This window comes from Salvelinus sp. IW2-2015, linkage group LG23 (assembly GCF_002910315.2).
Source record: "Salvelinus sp. IW2-2015 linkage group LG23, ASM291031v2, whole genome shotgun sequence".
Classification (NCBI taxonomy): Eukaryota; Metazoa; Chordata; class Actinopteri; order Salmoniformes; family Salmonidae; genus Salvelinus; species Salvelinus sp. IW2-2015.
In genome coordinates this window covers 32,180,501-32,207,463 of record NC_036863.1, presented here as the reverse complement: position 1 = coordinate 32,207,463, position 26,963 = coordinate 32,180,501, and the positions used below count along the sequence as shown (strand labels likewise).

At 40.7% G+C, this 26,963-nt stretch overlaps 1 protein-coding gene across 3 annotated transcripts in view; it reads right to left on the bottom strand.

Moving 5' to 3' along the window:
• Positions 1-6,294: 6,294 nt before the first annotated feature.
• LOC111950089 (ectodysplasin-A) overlaps positions 6,295-26,963 on the bottom strand; it is a 78,687-nt gene continuing 58,018 nt past the window's right edge. Inside the window, exons 3-8 of one of the 3 annotated variants that reach the window (XM_023967438.2) lie at positions 8,735-8,770; positions 8,276-8,461; positions 8,141-8,163; positions 8,001-8,052; positions 7,408-7,538; positions 6,295-6,728 (exon numbers count right to left, since the gene is read on the bottom strand). In XM_023967438.2, the coding sequence (XP_023823206.1) occupies positions 6,468-6,728; positions 7,408-7,538; positions 8,001-8,052; positions 8,141-8,163; positions 8,276-8,461; positions 8,735-8,770 (689 nt within the window). In that variant the 3' untranslated portion in view covers positions 6,295-6,467. The remainder of the gene's footprint in view (positions 6,729-7,407; positions 7,539-8,000; positions 8,053-8,140; positions 8,164-8,275; positions 8,462-8,734; positions 8,771-26,963) is intronic. The other 2 variants (XM_023967440.2, XM_023967439.2) reach the window with 2 other exon arrangements.

Below are 26,963 nucleotides of genomic sequence, written 5' to 3'. Positions count from 1 at the left end.
GCCATTAATCATGATTGATTAAACGGCAGCCATACAAAGTGTTAGACATGTAGGCTAAAGCGGGATAAAGCCATTCATTAATATYCAACACTTCTATTAACTAGCCCTGGCCTAAAGTCTTTTGAAGATTTCCTTTGAAAACACATCTGCAACATTCTAATCTAATCTGTGTGACAATCTGACAACATAACCTTTGCCAGTAAAATATTCTCAACAATTTTACAATAATATAACATTTATGTTGGATCTCTGTGTTTATATGATATCTGAAAGCCTATTTTGTAAACAGCCCATGAACTATGAGAATAGCCTTGATAATTAGACTTCCCTAAATCGCTGAAATTGCGCAGATCCGTGATTGATGTCCAGATTACGCGCGCGTCATAGTGACWTTACAACGTTCTAACTATGATTTTAAATTGGACTACAGGTTTGCTTTTTTACAACTTTTAATATCTCGGTAGTCTAGGGGTATGATTATCGTGTAGGGTGCGTGAGGTCCCGAGTTCAAATCCCCGACGAGCCTTCTTTTTGCATGTCCTATGCTATGCATTGACCTAAATGTTCCTCAATAAATTAAACAGGTAGATTAGATGTAGGTATGTAAAGGTCTCGAAACCAGTTATGTTTGATCTACGTTAGATTAATGGACAAACAAAACGATTGATCCACTCTTGGTTTGTATATATTAACGACTGAACGGCAACGATTGACGGATTGACGCGCTAAACAATTAGCTCAACTAATCCAATTAACATGGGCCATTATCGAGGAACTAAATTATTCTTACAACCAATACAGGACAGAAGAATTTAACCATTCTCACAGTCTGATACTTCGATGCTATCCGTTTTCAAGTGTGTGTTTATGTGTGCTATACACATTAGTCTCCCTGATAGAATCACACTATAGCCTCCCTGAGCTGACAAGCTAAAAATCTGTCGTTCTTCCCCTGAACAAGGCATAACCCACTGTTCCTAGGCCGTCATTGTTAATAAGAATTTGCTCTTAACTGACTTGCCTAGTTAATAAAGGTTAAATAAAAAATAAAAATAGACTTATAATAAAGGCTACCCACTAATCCMTATCAACAAAGAAAACAGGGAATGATAAACAGGGATTTATTTCACTAGCATGGTCAAATAAGAGCGTATAAACGGTTGATTATCTGCATGTGGTATGAGCAGAGGATTAATGGTTGAACGAGGGTTTCCAGGGGATGTCAGTGTGSCTTAGTGAGAAGATCATTCAAAATTGTGTTTATCTACCCCCTATTATATTCCCTCCGTGAGATAGGCTGACCTTTGTCTTATATGTAGTCTTATGGTAAGGCTTTGCCAGAATACTGTCAATGGGAACATGTAGAGGGAATGTTTGTTTAGTTTCTTTTAAAGGAACTAGGGGTCCAGTGGTATTGCCCCTCCTAATTTCACTATCATTGCTTCTACATTTGTATTAATCTATTCACAAATAATCAGCAAAGGATGGCGATTCAGTATTGTGCATGTAATATGTTCATATTTGTACTTTGATATACTGTATACCATTTCTTCCTCAGTAGCCTATCCTAGCACTTTTTGGCAGAACCATCATTTCTGTTTTCAGCCAAAACAAGAAATGCTCTGTAACCCTGTGGTGAGATTACTGATTTTCTAACACCAGCAAGGACCCTGAATAGCAGCACATTTCTGCCACTGTGTGCTAAGGGTTGTCTGTCTCATCAAGCTCAGTCTATCAGAAACAAATCACGTCCATCTTTGAGGCTCATATTGTAGCTTCAGCATGTCCTCTGTTTTTGTTTTATCAGTTCAATGATTTTCTTTATGCTTAAAGTTGTACGATTATTATTTGGCTGATTGCTTGTTCCCATGTAGCATCTCATATTACACTTGGTTGATTAATAACTCCAAGTCTCATTATAGAAACAAAATATTCACTGTCAAAACAAAACTAATTTTCTCTCCAGTGGGGCATGTGAGCTACTTTTGTCCAGCCTGGTCTCATAGAGTAGATGTAACATAGTAAACGTACATCTGGGACACTCAAATTAGTATATGTCACGTTTTGTGCGGTTACATAAGACAGAAGGTTACTTAATGCAAAAATGAAAGTAGGGTGGTTGGTTGGGGTGGATGGGTAGGCGTATTATGTGAACATCTAGGAAGCTCACACCTCTCAACAAAGCCAACACCTCTCATTACCCCGAGAARACCATCCTCACAGTGAAGCATGGTGGTGGCAGCATCATGCTGTGGGGATGTTTTCATCGGCAGGGACTGGGAAACTGGTCAGAATTGAAGGAATGATGGATGGCGCTAAATACAGGGAAATTCTTGAGGGAAACCTGTTTCAGTCTTCCAGAGATTTGAGACTGGGACGGAGGTTCACCTTCCAGCAGGACAATGGCCCTAAGCATACCGCTAAAGCAACACTCGAGTGGTTTAAGGGGAAACATTTAAATGTCTTGGAATGGCCTAGTCAAAGCCTAGACCTCAATCRAATTGAGAATCTGTGTTATGTCTTAAAGATGGCTGTTCATCAGCGGAACCCATCCAACTTGAAGGAGCTGGAGCAGTTTTGCCTTGAAGAATGGGCAAAAATCCCAGTGGCTAGATGTGCCAAGCTTATAGAGACATACCCCAAGAGACTTGCAGCTGTAATTGCTGCAAAAGGTTGCTCTACAAAATAATAACTTTTTTGGGGGGTGAATACTTTCGCAAGCCACTGTACATTTACTATGTTACGTCTACCCCTGAGTGCAGGTTGTCATGTTTGKTCTCACCTACCATATGTAATTCTGAATTGAAGGGTAGTTTCTTTGCCCCTCCTCTGCCCCCGGAACAGCCCCTCCCCTCCGCCTCTTTCTGCTGTGAGAACCCGGTGAGAACTATTTTACCCCAAAGCAAATCCTTCCTTTTGTTGGATACCCAGCTTTGGATTGGGTGTTAGGAGTCTTGAGAGGTGAGAAATCATTCATGTTTATGAAAGGTGAATTTTGAGGTGTGAACTGGCATGCAAAGGCTTGCCCTTCCTGTTCCTCTATTCATTCTTCTTAGAATGCTTATTCCTGGAATCCACCAAAGGAATGAGAGTATAGCTTACACACACAAAATTACAGATAGTGTGTATTGCGTGTTGGAGAGGCAGACGTTTGAAGTCTTTGCTAAAAGGGCATATTTACAACTGATAAGAGCAAAMAGGCATTGATTTTAATTTCTTTCAAAATGACCTGACAAAAATGTCGATTCGTCCTACATTTTGGGTTCCAAAGTTAATAGTGAGTTTCAATCATTATTGCATTTTTACCAAATATTCCTATTTTAGAGATGGTACTCAAATACATGCTCCTATGCCACAAGTGTGTTTATTTATTACACTTAAATAATGAGTCCTCTCTGTTTCTAAACTTTTCTGAATTTGATTTCTTACCAAAAGGGGGCACTGTACATCAACAAAATGTGGCTCCAGTAATGGCTCCATAGTTGTCATTAGACAGGCTGGCATTACGCTGTACTTCAACGCATTCTTCTTCCTTTGATGCTTAATTTAACGATGTGAACAGTTCCTTCACTGTCCTTGATCTAGGGAGGCCCCAGCCCAGTCTAACTCTGTGGAAAGACAATACAGTTTAGAATTTCTGGTAGTGGTGAAACAGAAGGATGCACTTTCCAGTGCCATAGAATCCACATCTACTGTCTCAATCAGAGAGTGATTGTATCATCTTTATCAGATGACAAAAAACACATGTTAAAGATGGACTCCAGCTATTTTTGAACTTTTCCTGTTGAAAAACAAAATCCCAAGTTTATATACATTCATGTACACACTCTTGAGGGTAAAAAAGTGTTTTTAGACACAACTGCCAACTTCAAAGAGGTGGCCATTCAAGGAGTTGGCCGTTCAAGGAGTTGGCCGTTCAAGGAGTTGCACTCTGATTTCATCGGCTTCCCCCCTTGCTTGCAGGAACAATAGAGCAATAGCGCCAGGTCATGAGGATACCTGGACCACCTATTGAGATGTGCCTTTTGTTAAGTAAATAAAGTCATAAATGAGGTGAAAAGGAGTGTGTTGTTTAACGCTGGTTGATTGAGGTTACGCTTCCAAAGTCACACTAAGTATGTCCATGGCCCCCATGGGTGGAAAGGAAACAGCACCTAGCCTGCATCAAACCTGCTCAAAGTAACTTGCTGGAAGCTGCATAGAGTATATTTGCTGTATTTTAAAGAAGCAATATATTCCTTAGTATGTCAATATATACCCCAGTAGATCAATACAGTAGGATCTTCTTTTCACTTCTTTCTTTTAACAACTGCCATAAGTGTTGTTACAAAATACTATGTTATATAACAACTGTGAATTAAAATAATAATAATAATATAAATCAATACAATTTACAAAAACAGAATTCTATTTTATATACATATTTACAATCACAACAGAGTATACAAATGTACATATTAGTCAACAAAGCAGGGAAACAATTATACCCTATTTACCTACAAACAATCCAAATAATTCATATCAAAATACATACCACAATGTATTGAAACACTTCAACTAAACAGTGTTTGAATTAAAAGGACTATAGCTACCAGAGTTTGGGACAATTCTATCTTGACTCAACTTGACTCAGGCATTGAATTTAATCACAAAGCATGAATTGGAGAATGAACCATTCTAAGCACTGAATTGAACCAAACTAATTCTGATTGCTACACAACTAAAGTAATACTACAAGAACATGGTACACTCACTGCCCTTTTTGGCACGTTTCTAAACTGAAAGTTGTAATGTTTGATACCAACTCGTATTGCAGACATTATGGATGATGTAGAATTTCCCATAATAACTGGAAAGAAATACATTTGAACTTCCCTTGGTAATGGTCTTATCTATCTTTCCTTCCATAACGGTTATCAAACTAATTAAAAACAACTGGACATGATTCTGCTTTTGTCACCAGTTTTCCAGAAGGTTGACTGCATGGTGATTGACCAAACCCTGTAGTATTTACAATACATGGACAGTGCAGAGCAGTTGCATAAACATCCAGAAACTGCATGTTGACAGATAATCTGTGCCCTTAAATGCTTCCTTAAAGACTAATGTGTTCACTCACATATAAACATGAACATGCAAAGGAGTTATATGCTGAAAAATGTTTTGACTGTGTGTGATATTCACAAAAGATTCAAGCTGCCTATGTATATGGAAAGACGAAATTCTTCTGAGAAAAACTGAAACACAAATGGCCTTCCAGAAACAGGACATGGCTGGTTCAGCTCAAAGGGAATGACAAGTGAATTGGTTATTTCAAACAAACCAAAGAAGAACTAAAAAAAGCAAAGAAATATAATGGCGTCCATGACAAGCCTTGGGATCATGACCGGTCAACATAGTAACATGAAGAATGTCATTTTAGGTCATGTTAGTAATTTGGAAAAATAAATCTACAGTATTAATCTGGGTGATTCCATATTTGACAAACAACTTCATTTGAAACATAAAAGAAACATCCATAAAGACCTTGTTATTTAACAGAGAGAGAGAGAAAGAGAGAGAGGTAGAGAGAGGGAGAGGGATATATTTMCCTACAGATCAATAATTTGTTTTAATCAGTGCACATTCTAACAGAGAAATGTGTGTGCTTCAGCTGTGCATGTTCAATTCATCAGAGAACTCTCACACATTGTATTTCTATATTGTATTCAAAAGCTTTTACAGTATGTACCCATGTTACCTAACYACCTATATGACTCAGTGGATTGATACAACACCAACAATCACATTCACTTCTCCAAATAGGTTGAGTTTGGTAGATAAAAACAAGCATTCTACAGTTGTTTAATAATGTATAACAGGTGTTTTATGTACTTTGCCATGACAGACAGTTATTTTAGTGGAGACTTGAATGACTCCTGTCAATCTTGGTTTCTCAAGCATGTTATGATCAGGGAAACCAAGTTATTCCCAATAAATGCACTATTCTAGAAGTAAAGCCTAATGTATTTTTCTTCCTAAAAAAATCAGCAACTCCTCCCTTTCTTAATGCTTGCAAGTTGGGTGCATATTTGTCCATAATCAGCACCGAAGATCAGAGTCATCATCACTCTTTGGAAAGAATCTTCCACTCAGAGATAACAGGCAGTGGGTTAATATCATTACATCATTACACCCTAATATCAGGTAGGGTGGGACCTATCAGCTCAGTAGTAGCCTGAGGACGGGGCCTGGCCCAGCCTGAGGGTGGATACTGTATGTACTGTACATGTCAACTCAGGAGTAGGTGGGCCTTCTCATCTCCTCATTGGTCGATATGTGATAGATGGTGGTGATGGTAGTAGAGGCAGAGTAGAGTCGGTGGAGACTCCCACAAACCATAGATGGATATGGTGGTTGAGGGTTGGGGCTGGTTGAGGGTTGGGTCCTGATTTGACAGTCAGTTTGGTGGGCCTGTGTCTGCTTCTTCAGGAGTGGCTGGCTGGGGGGGCCTCCCCGAGTCGGATGCTCCCCAGGAAGGTGGTGTGGTTGGTCATGCTAATGGAGGTGTCCTCGTACACCATCCTGATGGAGATCTTCTGCCGGGCACGCAGCAGACACACCCCAGCCGTGTAGCAGGTGTTGAACTTGCGCTGTCCAGTCTCGATGCTCCGTGTACAGCGCAGGAATGGCGTCTTGTCCACCATCACCTCATAGCTAGCAATGTCAGTGAAGTTGAGGTAGTAAACCTGGCAGTAAAAGTTATGTGGAGACAAACATGCTATAAATATTGTGTTTAATTCAGAGGGAATAACACAAATATGCACTCTTAGAAAAAAAGGTGCTATCCAGAACCTATAAGGGTTCTTCGGCCTTCCCCATAGGAGAACCCATTGAAGAACCCTTTCTGGTTCAAAGTAAGAGCATGAGCATGCAGATAATGAACTAGACTACTTATATAACTTAATAGGTAATTAACAATGGTTTTATTTACAATCATAAAATATAGCAGGCAAACTGGGCAAATTACCACAGAATATGATCCACTTTGTACAAGGTGGATCACATTAAAGGGCATGCAATACATTCACTTCACTCATCCAGACATTTCCCTCTGCAGCCAAGAGCACTGACAAAATCAACCACCTGGGTTCTGAGAAATGTAGCCTACAGTATGCCAGATCATTTCAATTGAATACTTGCAAAAGTCATTTCATGGGGAAATCTAATTTGGATTTCTGAATAAGAAAGTTTAGGCTCAAAGCTAAGGAGTCTTTATAGATTATGCCTTAGTATGGTAGGCCTTACAACAGCCAATTTAGATATTTTGGCCTAACCATTGAGATAGCATAATCCACTGGGACTGCAGAGAGAAAGGACGAGTGACATGCAGGCGATAGGAAGAGTTAGGCCCAAGACCATACTCACTTCTACCTGACTATAGATGAAGTAGGTACCATCTACCAGCACCTCTAGCTCCCCAGACCGCGAGTGCATCTTGAACACCTTGTGATGCATGGATATCATTTTCCAGTTTCTCAGTACGCCTTCTGAAAGATCTCAGCGTGAGAAAAGGGCAGTCACTTAACATCCGTCGTTGCCATACAATTACAGACAGGGTTCTTCATTGTTGCATTGTCAAAAAAGAAACTACAGTAAATACAATATGCGTGTTTTTCTCCAGCAGTGAATTCTTGTTTTTTATCTCCCCTTTTTCGTGGGATCCAATTGGGAGTTACAGTCTTGTCTCATCGCCCCAACTCCCGTACAGACTCAGGACAAAACTGATGTGTGTGCAACTGTGGAGCAAAACAGCTATCTGACTGTCCAGAATCATATCAACACAGAGCCTTCTGTCCCATCGATGAGCACACATCTTTTTTGTGACCTTCTATTCAGATTTATTCTTAGAGGAACAAATAACAAATAAGATACTTCTTAAGAATGATTTCTGACAGTAAATTTGGCTTGTTTTCATCCATTAAGTGATGTGACCAGAGTATCTAAAATTTAACTCTTACCTTCCTTGACCTGTATTGTTGTTTCCTGGCCTTGGAGATGTACCACAGCAGGCTGTAACACAACAAGAAAGAATAGATTCCTCGAAAAGTGGACATACATAAATACAATTCATCATCAGAACATTGAAAGGGTAACATACCTGGCTATCTCTGACTCTGCCCCCTGTACAGATTAAGAAACAATTACAATGTCAGTTTTTTTAATGAACGGTTGAAAAACACAAATACATCTCAAATCAGGATTTGGGCCAAAGGGAATGAAACTGAGGAGGTACCTGAGGGTCCTTGAAGACCAGGGGGTCCCTGTGGCCCTGGGGGTCCAGCAGGGCCTGGKGGTCCGGGTGGTCCTGAGGGACCCATGGCGTTGTTCCCAGGGATACCTGGGATGCCAGGAATACCTGGTGGCCCCTGTGGCCCTGGAGGGCCTGGGGGGCCAGGTGCACCAGGAGGGCCTTTCTTGCCTAAAAAAAACAAGACATGGAAAGAAATCTGAATTAGTGAGTACTATGACATAAATGAAAATACAAACAACCTCCTCCTCTCTGCACCATCACCTGTAGCAATGGAAGCGTTCACTTAAATTTTGCATCACCATGGTGATGTGAATGGTGACACTTTGCTTCTTGAAATATTTTGGGACTGTATTACCAGTGGACTAATGAAAAAAATACACAAATAGTTTTTGACAGAATTTAGGTGTAGATGTAGAGTATAAATTATTTTGTGAACTTTACCTTTTTTCCTTTCTTTCCGTTTGTTTCCATGTGATTCTGAAAGAGATAGAACATACAGTTATAGAGAATCAAACAAGTTAAGGTGGGTGCAGATGCAGTACAATACAGGTTGAAAACACTCCCCCCAGCACAAGATACGCCACTTCTGTTCTCAAAGATATGTCTTTACAGCTTTCCATCTCATCTCTCCCCTAGTCTAGATTGCAGAATTAAGTGATAAGGCCCGAGAAGACGGTGTTTGGAGGATATATTGGCGCGGGTGTTGTTAGCAAACCGTGCCAATATATCCTCCAAACTCTGGCTTCGAGGGCATTATTACTGGTTACCAACATATTCAAATAATGATTGACATATCTTCATTAACATTTTTATTTTGATGAATTTATTCATACTATTTAATCCTAACACAATATATAGTCCCGACACAAAAAGTTCATTCTATCGATTCAGTTGCCAGAGACGCGACCCAATCGTTCAGTCTTTTTGTTCTGTATCTATGGACGCGACCCGATCGTTCGTTCTAAATGTTCCATTGCTATACTGGCTGGCAAAGTTCTTATCCCTTACTTGCTAGCTAGTCAACTAGGGCTAACTTACAGTCACATCAAACAGTGCAGCCAGAATAACAACAGTAGCTGCATTTGCATTTGTTTAAGCTGTTTTCTAGTGACATTTATTTGGACACATCTATAACAATGAGCTAATAAGGAGCGATTTCGCCTGACATAGAAAATGTGCTCTCTCGTCAGGACACTGATGTTCAGAGCAGCTAGCCAACAACACAGCTAACACAATCACTTCAAACTGAAGCTGGAAAGACTGCAAACTYGCAGCTTTTCGTTTCGTTTGACCTTTTTTCAATTGGCATTTCTTTGTATATATCCCCAAAATTATGCCAGCTGATTCATAATTTCAACTGGCTGGGAATCGCTGCCTACCTGTCTGTCTGGCCCCGACTCCCGACACTTCATTATTATGGGACAGCTGGAGATCGAATTTGAATATGGAAACAATGTTGCAAATGTCGGAGAGACAGATAGCAAGGTTTATACAAATCTCCGCTGTAGAAATCTAAATATTAGTCTAAAAGAAATGTGAGATAATGTGTAGATGTTTTTTATAGTGGAGATCAAGTTTATAAATTGCCTGGCTGGGCTGATGAAACGTGGATTGCGCAGTCAGATGGAACAGAGTAAATAGGCCTTTTAACGTCATAGATTTAGCCCGTGATAACTTGTGAAATAGACACCGGCTGGAATGTGGCTTTAACCAATAAGCATTCAGGATTAGACCCACCCGTTGTATAACTAAAAATATAGAGTCATATATTACTGTAGAAGCATGCAGAGCATATGATTAGAGTTAGCTTGAGGTGGTTTGTGCCTAACACAAGGTGAACCCAACTGAAAAGGAATCAACATGCTATTGTCCTGAAATGAATATGATTTACTCTCAACAAATACGATTTAAAAATTGTCTGTCCATAAAATTAGAAGGCGTAGTTTTCCGAGGACAGCCATTATCTCTCCATTCCTTGTATATGTACTGTATCAAGATAACGTCTTGAGACATAAATAGATTTTCTCCTAAAAAATCTTTCATGAGTGATATAAAATCTGGAACACGTTAGGAGTGAAACATCTGAAATGCCAAAAGTCTTTGTCTGTGTATCACAGGCGAGCAGGAGGTGGTCTGGGAGTAATTATAATTGAAAGACTCAGGAATTTTTCTGATTTGAGGAAAATATCTTTAAAGGTGGTTTTCATTGTTTATACTGCTGTATGTTGCAGTTAGGGTTTTAAAGATACCGGTAATTTACTAAAGTTAACGGAAACTTCATTTTGGTAATGAAGAGAAAATATATGACAATCTATCGTAACTTTGGTAATTTATACTTGAATAACTTTWAAAAAATGTATTCATATATTGCATTAATTTATTATATCTATTACATGAGTTTCTAGACCAAATAGTCTAATTAATGAAAAGATCATCTAATCAACAATGGCATTATATTTTTTTACAGCTTTGTCATTCTATTTTAAATTTTAAAATCATCGTATTTAATTGTTTCATTTATTTTTCATGTGATAAACCCACACAGTGGGCAAGAGATAATTACAGATGACTGAAGTACCCAAAAGGCCACTAGACGTCTTGTGATGGATTACATAAAATCCTTGAAAGTTAACAAAATTCTGGTAGTTTATTGGTAAACTTCTAAAGTTTCCAGTAATATACCCTCCCTTTGCAACCCTAGTTGCAGTTGCGTTGGCTATGTCAAACAACACAAACAGAGAGTTTGAGTTTGCCATCCTTTGAGAAGCTTTTCTTCCAAGTTTTGACATGGAATGAAAAGAACCTAAGAGCATTGCGTGTTACATGCGTCATAAAAACAACTTTCAAGAAAGCAAATCTGGAGAWATGTCACATTCCAAAAGTTAGAGGAATATTTTCGAACAGACTTTCAGAAATAAATTACTTTCAAGAGATGTTCAAAAATCCCAATCATTGTGCCCATGAAAGCCTGACGACTCACACTAAATTCTTCAGCTGATCTGTCGTTTGCTACATACTTCAGTTTGAGACTGCCATCATTGAAGTCAGTTGTGTTGATAAGGGGCATGAGGGGCATTGTACAAAACTAAACAAAGTCATCAGCGATTGGATCGTCTCTAACCAATCAGAGTGCCAAAGCCAATTACACATTTTAAAACTGCTGCTTCACCATGTGTGTTCTGGCTCTGACCCAACCCATCGGTTTCAGGACCAATCAGATGGCCCAAATTTGTTCGCATTCGGTTAAGGGTCGGGGAGGTACTCAAATCTAGACTCATTGCGGAGAAGAAACTAACATCTGTGGGCGTAGCGTTTGGCCATAGCATTTGGCCAGAATCTGGGTAGCCAGGCAAGCCCATGAGGGCCCTGATATGAAACACTTGTTATTAATTAATAGTGAGAGATGCCGTGGCACTGTGCCCACTGCTGTGCTCTGTGGTATATTTGGAGCTGTTTCTTTGTATAAGAGTGTGTTAGGGTTTCCCAAAAACAACTTCCCTAACCACAGCTTTCATAGCTGCCAGGTACTGCAAGCATGGGACTGGCTGAACACAATGAAATTAATGTTAGGGCTCCAAAAACAATAAGACTTGGATGTTACTGGACCCGTATCAGAGTCTAGGATGGACAGTCAAAGTAAAATGGCCTGTAATGTCTGCACAGCACACGTCGTTTCTTGTAGTTGAATTGCAAGAATGGACCCATCCAAAGCGCTGCAATTATACAATTTGAAAAGAATACCTGAACAAACTTGCTCAACTCATATAAACAACATCTGTGCAGCAACTAAGTGAAAATACGCAAGAAGACTGTCAATCACATTGTAAAACCTGTGATATACATGTGTGCCTGTTTGGCTTAGAAGTCTTTTTTCAATAAATGTCATAATTTTGCTGTTTTAATTACCATTGTTTCTTAATGTTGTCTAGATGTCTTCTCACCTAATCTATTTTTCTCAATTCATAAGCGTTCAAAAGTATGAAGAACAATTTGCTTAAGACACTAGCTTTCAAGTTTGTATTTATTCCAGATTACTTTCTTACCAAATGACTTCAATAGTTTCTTTGATGAGCAAAATAAATGTATACCATGGCTAACTATGCATCCAAATGGTGAATAACTCTACAGTGAAGACGAATAAAATTGACCGCACACSGAACAGACTCCAAAAGATTCCAATTCACTGGATCTTCCTTTGGTTTGTCAAATGTGCATACAGGCCCAACTGTGCTAAAATATAAAAAACTTTACACGCAGGAACTATATTGTATAAAGAAGATAGAAGTGCTCCTCATATTAAGGGAAACTGTTCACCTACAGCACCACCCAGTAATTCATCTGCACAAAATCCTAGCAAAGAAATCACTGAATTGGTCATAGCCAGAAAAGAGCCAAATGAGAATTACTCATTAAACAACTTACACATTTGTTGGATCAGTGATAACACGTTTTTACTTTGTTTTCATTGGCAGCCATCTAGGAAATGACTGTTTTACTGGAAAGAGGAATAGAAAGCTAGGAGCACAGTTGATTTCACCAACTTCTATAGATGCACAATCTAGAGCATTCTTTCAGGCTGCATCGCCTGGTACTGATGCATTGGGCTGTACCGCCTGGTACTGCAACTACTTCGCCTGCAACAGCATGGCTCTCCAGAGGTGGTGCGGTCAGCCCAACGCATCACCGGGGAAACACTGCCTGCCCTCCAGGACATATACAGCACCCGGTGTCATAGGAAGGCCAAGAAGAACCTAAGGCACCCAAGTCACGGTCTGTTCACTCTGCTACCATCATGCAGACAGACAGTACAGGTGTATCAAAGACAGGACCGAGAGACTGAAACAACAGCTTGTTCAACAGACCATCACTAGTCAGCCACCGCCCGGTACTCTGCCTGGCACCTTAGAGACAGTCACTAGCCCGCTACCACCTGGGACTCCCCTGCACCTTAGAGACAGTCACTAGCCCGCTACCACCTGGGACTCCCCTGCACCTTAGAGACGTCTGCGCCATGTACAGTGCCTTCAGAATGTATTCACACCCCTTGACTTTTCCCACATTTTGTTGTGTTACTGCATGAATTTAACATTGATTCAATTTCCGATTTTGTGTCAATACCCCACACAATACCCCACAATGTCAAAGTGGAATTATGTTTTTTGAATTTTTTACTATTTACAGTGCCTTGAAAAAGCATTCATCCCCCTTGGTGTTTTTCCTATTTTGTTGCATTACAACCTGTAATTGAAATAGATTTTCATTTGGATTTCATGTAACAGACATACACAAAATAGTCCAAATTGTGTGAAAAAGTGAAATGAAAAAAAATAACTTGTTTCAAAAAATTCAAAACAATAAAAAACTGAAAAGTGGTGCGTGCATATGTATTCACCCCCTTTGCTATGAAGCACCTAAATAAGATCTGGTGCAACCAATTACCTTCAGAAGTCACATAATTAGTTAAATAAAGTCCACCTGTGTGCAATCTAAGTGTCACATGATCTGTCACATGATCTCAGTATATATACACCTGTTCTGAAAGGTCCCAGAGTCTGCAACACCACTAAGCAAGGGGCACCACCACGCAAGCGGCACCAAGAAGACCAAGGAGCTCTCCAAACAGGTCAGGAACAAAGTTGTGGAGAAGTACAGATCAGGGTTGGGTTATAAACAAATATCTGAAACTTTGAACATCCTACGGAACACCATTAAATCCATTATTTAAAAATGGTAAGAATATGGCATCACAACAAACCTGCCAAGAGAGGGCAGCCCACCAAAACTCACGGACCAGGCAAGGAGGGCATTAATCAGAGAGGCAACAAAGAGACCAAAGATAACCCTGAAGGAGCTGCAAAGCTCTACAGATTGGAGTATCTGTCCATAGGACCACTTTAAGCCATACACTCCACAGAGCTGGGCTTTATGGAAGAGTGGCCAGACAAATGCCATTGCTTAAAGGAAAAAATAAGCAAACACGTTTGGTGTTCGCCAAAAGCAACGAGGGTGACTCCCCAAACATATGGAAGAAGGTATTCTGGRCAGATGAGACAAAAATTTAGCTTTTTGYCCATCAAGGAAAATGCTATGTCTGGCCCAACACGTGTCATCACCCCGAGAACACCATCCTCACAGTGAAGCATGGTGGTGGCAGCATCATGCTGTGCGGATGTTTTTCATCGACAGGGACTGGGAAACTGGTCAGAAATTAAGGAATGATGGATGGCGCTAAATACAGGGAAATTCTTGAGGGAAACCTGTTTCAGTCTTCCAGAGATTTGAGACTGGGACGGAGGTTCACCTTCCAGCAGGACAATGGCCCTAAGCATACCGCTAAAGCAACACTTGAGTGGTTTAAGGGGAAACATTTAAATGTCTTGGAATGGCCTAGTCAAAGCCCAGACCTCAATCRAATTGAGAATCTGTGTTATGACTTAAAGATTGCTGTACACTAGTGGAACCCATCCAACTTGAAGGAGCTGGAGCAGTTTTGCCTTGATGAATGGGCAAAAATCCCAGTGGCTAGATGTGCCAAGCTTATAGAGACATACCCCAAGAGACTTGCAGCTGTAATTGCTGCAAAAGGTGTCTCTACAAACTATTGACTTTGGGGGGGTGAATAGTTATGCATGCTCAAGTTCTGTTTTTTGTCTTATTTCTTGTTTGCCCAGGGAGGTGAATACTTTCGCAAGCCACTGTAATTACAAATGAAAAGCTGAAATGTCTTGAGTCAATAAGTATTCAACCCTTTTGTTATGGCAAGCCTAAATAAGTTCAGGAGTAAGAATGTGCTTAACAAGTCACATAATAAGTTGCAGGGACTCACTCTGTGTTCAATAAGTAAGGGATAATCAACGAGGGGCTATGTGTTCTACGGAAAAAATTATAAATTACGTGGAAGGTGTGTAGCGCGTCGTGGAACTGACCTTTCACGGAGTTGCATTGTCTTTCATAGAACGTATAGAGCCCCGAGTTGATCATCCCTTTCATACCATGGCTATAATTTAACAGATTTGCTGCTACTAAATGTGTTAATTTGCAGGTAAAAATGTGTTCAAGTTCCACTGAAGTAGCTAGCAAGTTTACTAGATAGCTACAATAGTCGGCGTGGTAACCAAACAAACAGACTTGCAAGTTTAGCTAATCAAACCATCAGTCCTACCTAGCTTGCCATTATAAAAAATCGAATTCAACAATGCCAATAATATTTTCAATTCGACAAAAGCAGCTCAAACATAGAACATGTAAGAATGAACTACAGCCATTCAATTCTACCYTGCAAATATACTGTGTGTTATAGGGAAATAATGAATGCCCAGAATGCCCTTCAAGCCAATCAGAAAAAAGTATTCAACAATGCCATGATATAATAATGTTTAACATCATTTATGAATGACTACCTCATCTCTGTACCCCACACATGCAATTATCTGTAAGGGCCCTCAGTCGAGCAGTGAATTTCAAACACAGATTCAACCACAAAGACCAGGGAGTTTTTCCAATGCCTCACAAAGAAGGGCACCTATTGGTAGATGTGTAATCATCTGAGCGTAGTGAAGTTATTAATTACACTTTGGATGGTGTATCAATACATCCATTCACTACAAAGATACAGGCGTCCTTCCTAACTTAGTTTCCGGAGAGAAAGAAAACCGCTCAGGGATTTCACATTGTAGTTACTACACAATATTAACCTAAATGACAGAGTGAAAAGAAGAAAGCCTGTACAGCATAAAAATATTCCAAAACATGCATCCTACTTGCAATAAGGCATTAAAGTAAAACTGCAAAATGTTGCAAAGAAATTAACTTTACGTCCGGCATGGTAGTGGCTGCATCATGTTATGGGTATGCTTGCAATCGGCAAGGACTAAGGAGTTTTTTAGGATAAAAAGAAACGGAATAGAGCTAAGCACAGGCAAAATCCTAGAGGAAAACCTGGTTCAGTCTGCTTTCCAACAGACACTGGGAGACAAATTTACCTTTCAGCAGGACAATAACCTAAAACACAAGGCCAAATACACTGGAGTTGGTGTGTATAAGATGACATCTAATGTTCCTGAGTGGCTTAGTTACAGTTTTGACTTAAATCGGCTTAAAAATCTATGGCAAGACTTGAAAATGGCTGTCTAGCAATGATCAACAACCAATTTGACAGAGCTTGAAGAATAAAAAAAAAAAGAATAATGTGCAAATATTTTACAATCCAGGTGTGCAATGCTCTTAGAGACTTACCCAGGAAGACACAGCTGTAATCACTGCCAAAGTTGATTCTAATATCTATTGACTCAGGGGTGTGAATACTTGATATTTCTGTATTTCATTTTCAAAAATGTGCTAAAATGTCTAAAAACATGTTTTCACTTTGTCATGGTGTATTGTGTGTAGATGGTTGAGAAAATACATCTATTGAATCCATTTTAAACTCAGGCTGTAACACAACAAAATGTTGGAATAAGTCAAGGGGTATGAATACTTTCTGAAGGCACTGTATATAGAAACATTGAACACTGGTCACTTTAACAATGTAACGATGTGCACTGAGAGTCGGGTGTTTTAATAAATAAATGGAACATAATACAAATCAAGAAACACGYACAACGCACAGACATGAAACAGAAACAATGACCACTGGGGAAGAAACCAAAGGGAGTGATATATAAAGGGCAGGTAATCAAGGAGGTGATGGAGTCCAGGTGAGTATCATTATGCGCGTAACGCTGGTGACAGGTGTGCGCCTTAACGTGCAGCCTGGTAACCAAGAGGCCGGAGAGGGAGCACACGTGACAGTACCCCCTCCCCAACGCGCGGCTCCAGCCGCAGGACGCCGACCAAGATGACGATCCCGGGGATCAGTAGCGGACCGGTCACCTCTGCGGAGGTGCAGAAACCTGAAAGACCGGCTGAGGAGTGAGTGCCTGATGAGCCGGCTGAGACCTCCCCAGTTGCCTCGGTTGAGGCACGGGAACCTGTTCACCCAGCTTAGGCATGGAGCCTATCGAACCCGCTGAGGCATGGGAGCCTACAAACCTGCTGAGGCCTCCCAGGTAGCTCCGGCTCCAACACTCGGACCGACATCACCCCAACACTCCCTGATGCTTCCCTTTGTTGAGTCGTCATTTTGTAATGTGTGCGCTGAGAGTCAGGAAGCAAGTTCAGGGAGTGAGTGTTTTAATAAATAAACGTAACATAATACCAAACACGAACAATGCACAGACATGACACTGGAAAAGAAACAATGACGCCTGGGGAAGGAACCAAAGGGAGTTGTCACATTGGTATGAAAGATCGGGAGACAGGCACAGGAATGCGTAATAGGGGTTATTATTAAGCCCAAATTACGGTGTGCCGTGTAAAAATTCTTTCCCCCGAAGACCAAACAAACACGTAACAAAACACAGGGTAGAAACCCAAAACAAAAGAGCAAGGAGTACCTCGAATAAATAACACACGCGCCAATGATTAACACACGGTACGAGACCCGTAATCATCTGCGCTAACCACAATGGCACAAAAGCCAAAACACACAGCACAGGTACTCATACACACCAACGGACATAGTAACAATTATCGACCACCCAATGGAAACCAAAGGGCATACTTATACAAGTACTAATCAGTGGGAATAGGGGACAGGTGTACGTAATGATAGTTCTGGAGGGATCCGTGACAGTCCCCCCCCCCCCTCTGAGGCTCTGCACTAGCAGCGCAACGACACCGGCCTCTAGGACAATCACAGGAATGCAGTGCGGGTCGATCAGGACCTGATGCCACTGCCGAAGTTGCGGCGAAGTCGGACGGACCAGTAGCATCAGACGGACCAGTTGTGGCGGTGTCGGACGGGCCAGTTGCAGCTGCTGAAGTTGCGTCGTAGGACGGACCCGTTGCGGCGACGTTGGACGACCAAGTTGCAGCTGCCGAAGTTGCGGCGGCGCCGGACGGACCAGTCGCAGCGTCGTCGGACGGGCCATTCCCTCTGTCTCCCTTTAGGGTTGATTATTCTGTKACGTTGGTATGAAAGATCGGGAGACAGGCGCAGGAATGCGTAATAGTTTTTTTTATTAAGCCCAAATTACGGCGTGCCGTGTAAAAGCAAGGAGACGAAGACCAAACAAACACGTAACAAAACACAGGGTAGAAACCCAAAACCAAAGAGGAAGGAGTACCTCGAATAAATAACACACGAGCACAATGATTAACACACGGGACGAGACACGTAATCATCTGTGCAATCCACAATGGCACGAAAGCCAAAACACACAGCACAGGTATTCACACGCACTACACGACATTGTAACAATAATCGACTGCCCAATGGAAACCAAAGGGCACACTTATACAAGTACTAATCAGTGGGAATACGGACAGGTGTGCGTAATGAAAGTTCCGGAGGGATCCGTGACAGGAGTGACATATGTATATATATTTATAAACTGGACTCTGACATTGCTCGTTATGATATTGCTCGTTCTGATATTTCTGATATTTGTCAACTTATAATTTTAAAATTACGTGTGTATTGTTATTGTATTGCTAGATATTATTGCACTGTAAGCATTTCGGCTGCACCTGCGATATCATCTGCAAATCTGTGTACGCGACCAATAAACTTTGATTTGATTTGAGATTTTAAAAAGCCTTCAGCAACCTCACAGTGTAACCGGAGTGAAATGGCTCGCTAGTTAGTTGTGTGCACTAGTAGCGTTTCCATCGGTGATGTCACTCACTTTGAGATCTTGAAGTTGTTTTTTCCCTTGCTCRGCAAGGGCCGTAGCTTTTGTGGAGCGATAGGTAACGATGCTTTGTGGGTGACTGTTGTTGTTGATGTGTGCAGAGGGTCCCTGGTTCAAGTCCAGGTTCAGGCATGGAGAGTGATGGAAGCAATAGGCCTACTGTTACATTGGTACCGTAATCCGGATCACTCAGTTAGGCTCTGCCGGGTTGCTGCGGCAAAGAGTGTAACCGGTGTGAAATGGCTGGCTAGTTAATGATACGCGCTAGCAATGTTTCAATTGGTGACGTCACTCGCTCTGAGACCATGGAAGGAGTTGTTTCCCTTGCTCTGCAAAGGTTGTGGCTTTTGTGGTGCGATTGGTAAGGATGCTTCTTGGGTGACTCTTGTTGATGTGTGGGGCAAAGAGAGGGACAGGGACATCAGCAAACAGATAGTTAAAAAAATATATATGTTGATTAATCATCAATCAGGTAAAATATTTGTGCTCTATATTTTTATATCAGTACCAAAATAACCATATGCATAAGACCCTATGTGAGAAAGTACAAAAATATGTCTATTTTCACTGAGAAGTTCTGTGTATATTGACAGATTGTACTATGTGTATAATGTAGAACTTAACACTTCTTTGCTTGGTTTGGATGAAACATGCAATAGTTGGAGAGTGAGACGGAATCACTGATGCTTAAAAAAAATTCTCTCCTCCATCCCAAGTGTGTCTGCTTACTCTCACGACTGTACTATATCAGTCAACATGGATAGTTTGTTACCAGTAGATAGATAGTTGCAGTAAAGCTTAAGCCCTTTTACTCTATAGCCATCAGTATGTTTTAAGTTCAGGTTGTCAGCCACAAAATGTTGTCACGAAAGATCAACATGTCCACAGCATTGAACACACCCTGCCTTGACAATAGACTAGTGGTACATGTTGCTGAAGAAATCGTGGTCATTTTCAGCATCATACATTCTCCCCAGCAACAAGTTGACTCTTGTTGCTGGGGAGCACATGATGATCACTCCAACCCATCACCCTGGTACAGGTCCTGGGCCAGATGAGCTCCATTACACACACACACACACACACACACACACACACACACACACACACACACACACACACACACACACACACACACACACACACACACACACACACAACACACACACACACACACACACACAACACACACACACACACACACACACACACACACACACACACACACACACACACACACACACACACACACACACAACACACACACAACACACACACACACACACACACAATGCTCATTACTCAGCTGTTTTTACAACAGGTGTCCCCACTTAAGCACATGGCTCAGCAGCACAGCCTCTAGAGGTGCACAAGGAATTTTATGGGTGGGGATATGGGTAATAAATACTGGTCAATGTGTTATGGAGAGGCAGGGGAACAAAACAACAAAGAGAGAGAACAAGGCTGTCCCCAGTGTGACACAGCTCTAATGGCCGTACAGTCATGAGAATTGATTTCTGAAAAGAATCCCCATCTGTAAACAGATTGTGACAAAAAAGTGGTAAAATGCTTTAATGAATGGAACAAATTAGCATCAAAGAGGGCCAACATTGAAAACACATTTTCACAACACGTACTACAAAAACACATCTGCTGTGAAATGGCTTGCAAAGGCAAACTGCATATTTATGAAGGCAAAGTGCATCTGACATGAAAGAGAAATTATTATTTTGGCAAATGCTTCAGTACCAGCTCCTTTGGTCTGATAACGCAGAGGGCTCTTTCAAGTCCTCTCCCAGGGCCAGCTGATTGACTTCCATCATTAACACATCCAGTAATGGTTAAACAGCTGAGGACTGCTGTATCCCACACTGTAGTGTTAACTGTTTACCATCAAAAGGTACACATGGTCCTTAGGTCGGTCTACCATTTGGAATCAATACAAAACATTTGCACTGGGGTAACCTCAGTTATTTTGGTTACATGTGACAGACACTTTTCTTACTAGCAGTTTGCACAGTCTGGCATATGTCAGATGTCACATCACACTGCCAAAAGCATATTTAGCTATGATGTTTGTTAGTATCCCAGCTAGCACATAACGTTCTGAGAACCATATGTTTCTTAGAACTTGGTGAGAGAGTGGTTGTCATATGGTTATTTTGTATACAACCTTTCCACAACTTTCTGGGAATGGTGCAGGATTGTTGCTTGGCTCTGGAACATTCTCAGCACATTTAAGGAACTGGACAAAAAAAACATTATTTTCTTGGTATTTTATTACTATAACAGAAGGTTTACTAAAATGTCAAACATGGTTACATTTAATTCCATTTTTGGTAATGTTCTAGGAACGTTCTCCAACTTGTTTTATGTTGGGAATGTTCTCAAATAGTTCGGGAAAACATTAAGAAACAATGTTCTTCTGTCAGAATTTCAGTACTTCAGTTAAATAAAGGTTAAGTAAAAATAAAAATAAAACTTCAGCATAACGTTTCCAATAGATTTTCTCATTGTTCTATTTAAATGTATGTCCTCAAGTTGTTGTAAGAATGTTAAGAAACAAAGTTGTTCTGTGGGAATTTCAGTACTTAAGCATAATGTTTCCAACAGGTTTCCTCATGGTTCTATTTAAAGTAATGTCCCCAAAAAATTAAGAAAACTTTCCATAAAAAACACAAGAAAACTTTAGTAACGTTCAGAGAACATTCTAAAAATGTTATTTAAAAACATATACATTCCGTTCTCAGCATCAACAAACTCTATCCTCTATCTTGTWAAGTGTGTTCTGGTGTGTTGAACACGCCCACTAATTGGCCACACCTGATCTTAATTAGTGTTTGTTTCCTTAGAAATTTTGTCATTTTGAATAGACAAAAATGAACAGCTTTGTGTGAGTTAAAAAAAACATGGCATGCTAGCTCCATCCTGGTGGCACAGTAGAGTAATTCCATGGCTACAGAACAGAAAATCATAGGTTTGAATCTCACAGATGCCATTCCACAATAAACAAAGAAATGTGTTTGCATGATTAGTGCCTAAGCAAATACATTTCAAATAAAATTGTATTAGTCACATGCGCCGAATACAACAGATGTAGACCTTATAGTGAAATGCTTACTTGCGAGCCCCTAATCGACAATGCAGCTTTAAAAAACACGGATAAGAACAAGAAATAAAAGTAACAAGTAATTAAAGAGCAGCAGTAAAATAACAATAGCAAGACTATATACAGGGGGGTACCGGTACAGAGTCAATAGTTGAGGTAATATGTACATGTATGTAGAGTTATTGAAGTGACGCTGTTTAGAAGCCTCTTGGACCTAGACTTGGTGCTCCGGTAGCGCTTGCCATGCGGTAGCAGAGAGAACAGTCTATGGCTAGGGTGGCTGGAGCCTTTGACAATTTTTAGGGCCTTCCTCTGACACCGCCTCGTATAGAGGTCCTGGATGGCAGGAAGATTGGCCCCAGTGATGTACTGGGCCGTTCGCACTGCCCTCTGTAGTGCCTTGCGGTCAGAGGCCGAGAAGTTGCCATACCAGGCAGTGATGCAACCAGTCAGGATGCTCTCGATGGTGCAGCTGTAGAACCTTTTGAGGATCTGAGGACCCATGCCAAATCTTTTCAGTCTCCTGAGAGGGAATAGGTTTTGTCGTGCCCTCTTCACGACTGTCTTGGTGTGCTTTGACCATGTTAGTTTGTTGGTGATGTGGACACCAAGGAACTTGAAGCTCTCAACCTGCTCCACTGCAGCCCCATCGATGAGAATGGGGGCATGCTCGGTCCTCTTTTTCCTTTAGTCCACAATCATCTCCTTTGTCCTGATCACATTGAGGGAGAGGTAGTTGTCCTGGCACCACACGGCCAGGTCTCTGACCTCCTCCCTCTAGGCTGTCTCGTCGTTGTCGGTGATCAGGCCTACCACTGTTGTGTCATTGGCAAACTTAATGATGGTGTTGGAGTCGTGCCTTACCGTGCAGTCATGAGTGAACAGGGAGTACAGGAGGGGACTGAGCACGCACCCCTGAGGGGCCCCTGTGTTGAGGATCAGTGTGGCGGATGTGTTGTTACCTACCCTTACCACCTGGGGGCAGACCGTCAGGAAGTCCAGGATCCAGTTGCAGAGGGAGGTGTTTAGTCCCAGGGTCCTTAGTTTATTGATGAGCTTTGAGGGTACTATGGTGTTGAACGCTGAGCTTTAGTCAATGAATAGCATTCTCACATAGGTGTTCCTTCCGTCCAGGTGGGGAAGGGCAGTGTGGAGTGCAATAGAGATTGCATCATCTTTGGATGACTCCATGTGTCCTATCTGTTCTTAGAGTTCAAAACAGTTAACCTAAGCTAGCAGTCTTATTGAAACATGTTCTCAGAATGTTTTTTAATTACCTTACCTTCTCAGAAAGTTAATACAACCTCCCAGGAAAACATTCAGGGAACCATAGTAAAATGTTCTCAGAACCTCCCTGCAAACTAAAAATGTATGTTCCCAGAACAGGCAAAATTTTCAGATCCGTTTTCAGAACATTTAAAAAACATTTAGTCTTACCGGTCAGGAAACTTATGGCTTCGTTCCCAGAACTAATGGGCAACCAAAAACGTATGTTTCCACAACTTTCAAGGAAGCAAATGTGCTAGCTGGGATGTGTCAAACAAACACATTGGGARACACTCAATTGTAGTTACATACCAGTCTCTCACTCAATTCCTCTGTGTCATTAGTGAATTGAAATCTAGCAGCAAGAGAACAGAAACCAGATATTATGGRGATCAAATGGATCAAAAAGAGAACATTAAGGGAGTCACTGCGTGACAACACTCAACATGTCAAACACTCTGGGTTGGGAGTATTCATGCTTGCTCAACATAGCTACTACTCCAAAATAGCCCAATGTTGGGAAAAGATTTTAGCTTTCTGTTTCTTTTGTAAGTACAAACCGTACACATTGCAACACGTCTTTCCACAAAAAATTCTAATTAAAGGCACAAAGTAAACCTTGGCATTGCACAAAAATCGCTCTGACTGCCAAGAAGCCCTCACCAGTTGTCCAAATGGAATAGGATCTGCTTTGTGTAATCTCATACTGCATGGATCCTGCACAGTGCAGCTCTAACCTCCGAGCTCAGACTGTGATTCATGGCATGGTCTTTCTTCATTTTAATCAAAATGAAAGAAGGACAGACCTGTCAGAAAGCAGGTGGGGGAAATTGTTAACATTCATTCCTTAGGCCTGAGATTGTTGATCTTTGCTTTAAAGCTCAGTCTTAATTGAATATGTTTATAATGTAGAGCTAAACTCACATATCCAGGTAGCCTCAAAGTTAGAGRGTTGGGCTAGTAACCACAAGGTTGCTGGTTCAAATACTGGACAAGGTAAAAAATAATCTAACATTGTAACCTTAAGCATAGTCCTTAATCCTAATTGCTCCAGGGGTGCTGTACAACTGTGACCTCACTCCCTGCAGGTGTCTCAGGGGGAGTTGGGATATGCAAAAAAACTACATTCTATTACATACAACTATAAGCACCCCCCAAATTCTTATTATATCTATTAATTAATAAATCTATACTCAGCTTGTTCGATAACATCGTCTGTCTTGTTGCCTAATTTGGAAAGACCTTTTGACCGGGGCTGCTTGATCCGTTAAAGTAATGTCCAAGAAATGTAATGGATATTAAGTTGAAATCAAATTATCTTTAAATGGCTGTTATTGAAGACAATGAGTCAGCCAATGGCCACATCTTAAAATTAGCTCTGCTCTCCCCTGCTCCATGCAAAGGGGAAAAACAGCATTATCTAATGTAGTGAGTTGGTGCTCCCAGTCCTGTCAAAGGCCTTGTCATGTAATGCTGTCAGAGTACATGGGTGCCCCGGGGAACCTAATACAAGCAGAGAGGGGAGGGGGAGAACAAGGAGATGAGCCAATGGGTCAATCTGTCATCTCTCTGGCTAATTTTATTTAAAAAGAGTGAAGTTAGCCAGCAGCTTCATTATTGCAATTTGGACAGGTCTCACAGTAGGAGGGCTGATCGGTTGCGGGCCATTACACAGCAGTGTTTCAAATGACACTGGGAGACCGAAGATTACATTAAGCTGCTTTATTGTATTTTCAGCCTGCCTCAGGCAAGTAATTGACCTTGGTGGATTTGTGAGGTACAGTGCCTTCAGAAAGTATACACACCCCTTGACTTTTTCCACATTTTGTTGTGTTACAGCCTGAATTTAAAATGGATTTAGTGCGTTGAGATTTTTTGTCACTGGCCTACAGATAATACCCCATAATGTTAAAGTGGAATTATGATTTTTGATGAATAGAATTCATAAAAAATGAAAAGCTGAAATGTCTTGAGTCAATAAGTATTCAACCCCTTTGTTATGGTGACTCACTTTGTGTGCAATAATAGTGTTTAACATGATTTTTGAATGACTACCTGTACCCCACACATCTCTGTACCCCAAACATATAGTTATCTGTAAGGTCCCTCAGTCGAGCAGTGAATTTCAAACACAGATTCAACCACAAAGACCAAAGAAAAGAAAGGCACCTATTGGTACAGTAGATGGGTAAAAAAAATACATTGAATATCCCTTTGAGCATAGTGAAGTTATTAATTAKACTTTGGATGGTGTATCAATACACCCAGTCACTTCAAAGATACAGACTCAGTTACTGGAGAGGAAGGAAATTACTCAGGGATTTTTCCATAAGGCCAATGGTGACTTTAAAAATAGTTTAATGGCTGTGATAGGAGAAAAATGAGGATGGATCAACAACATTGCAGTTACTCCACAATACTAACCTGGGATGTGTCAAACAAACACATTGGGATACACTCAAAAGTGAAAAGAAGAAAGCCTGTACAGAATACAAATATTCCAAAACATGCATTCTGTTTGCAATAAAACATTCAAGTAAAACTGCAAAAATTGGCAAAAAAATGACCTTTCCGTTCGGAATACAAAGTGTTATGTTTGGGGCAAATCCAATACAACACATTAAAAAAGAAACGGAATGGAGCTAAGACCGGCAATATCCTAGAGGAAAACCTGTTTCAGTCTACTTTCCACCAGACACTGGGAGATTAATTCAGCTTTCAGCAGGACAATAACCTAAAACACAAGGCCAAATCAACACTGGAGTTGCTTACCAAGAAGGCAGTGAATGTTCCTGAGTGACTGAGTTACAGTTTTGACTTAAATTGGTTTGAAAATCTATGGCAAAACCTGAAAATGGTTGTCTAGCAATGATCAAAGACCAATTTGATAGAGCTTGAAGAATTTAGAAAAAGATTATGGACAAATGTTGCACAATCCAGGTGTGGAAAGCTCTTAAGAGACTTACCCAGAAAGAGTCACGGCTGTAATCGCTGCCAAAGGTGCTTCTAACATGTATTGACTCAGGGGTGTGAATGTAAATGAGATATTTCTGTATTTCATTTTCAATACATTTGCAAAAATTTCTAAAAACAGGTTTTCACTTTGTCATTATGGGGTATTGCGTGTAGATGGGTGAGAAAAAAAATCTATTGAATCCATTTTGAATTCAGGGTGTAAGACAACAAAATGTGGAATAAGTCAAGGGGTATGAATACTTTCTGAAGGAAAAGTACAATATATTCTCCACACATGAAATACTGTATGTGCAGAGGACCAAACCAAGTTGGCAGTTATATTAGAGGTGTACTGTGATGAACCACATACAGCAGTGATATATAACAGTATAACTATGAGAGAGGACTTCGCAACAAAACAGACAATTATTTGACGTAATAGGCCTCTGATTTAGTAACACTGCAGTCTCGGCCCTCAGATCTGTCTGTGTTTAAAGATATCCCCTATAAAACTGACAACTCCACTTTGCAGTGAGACAGAGAGGAGGCATATCCAGGGCATAAAACGGACATATTCTGAAGACTAACGGAATGTCTACATATGTTA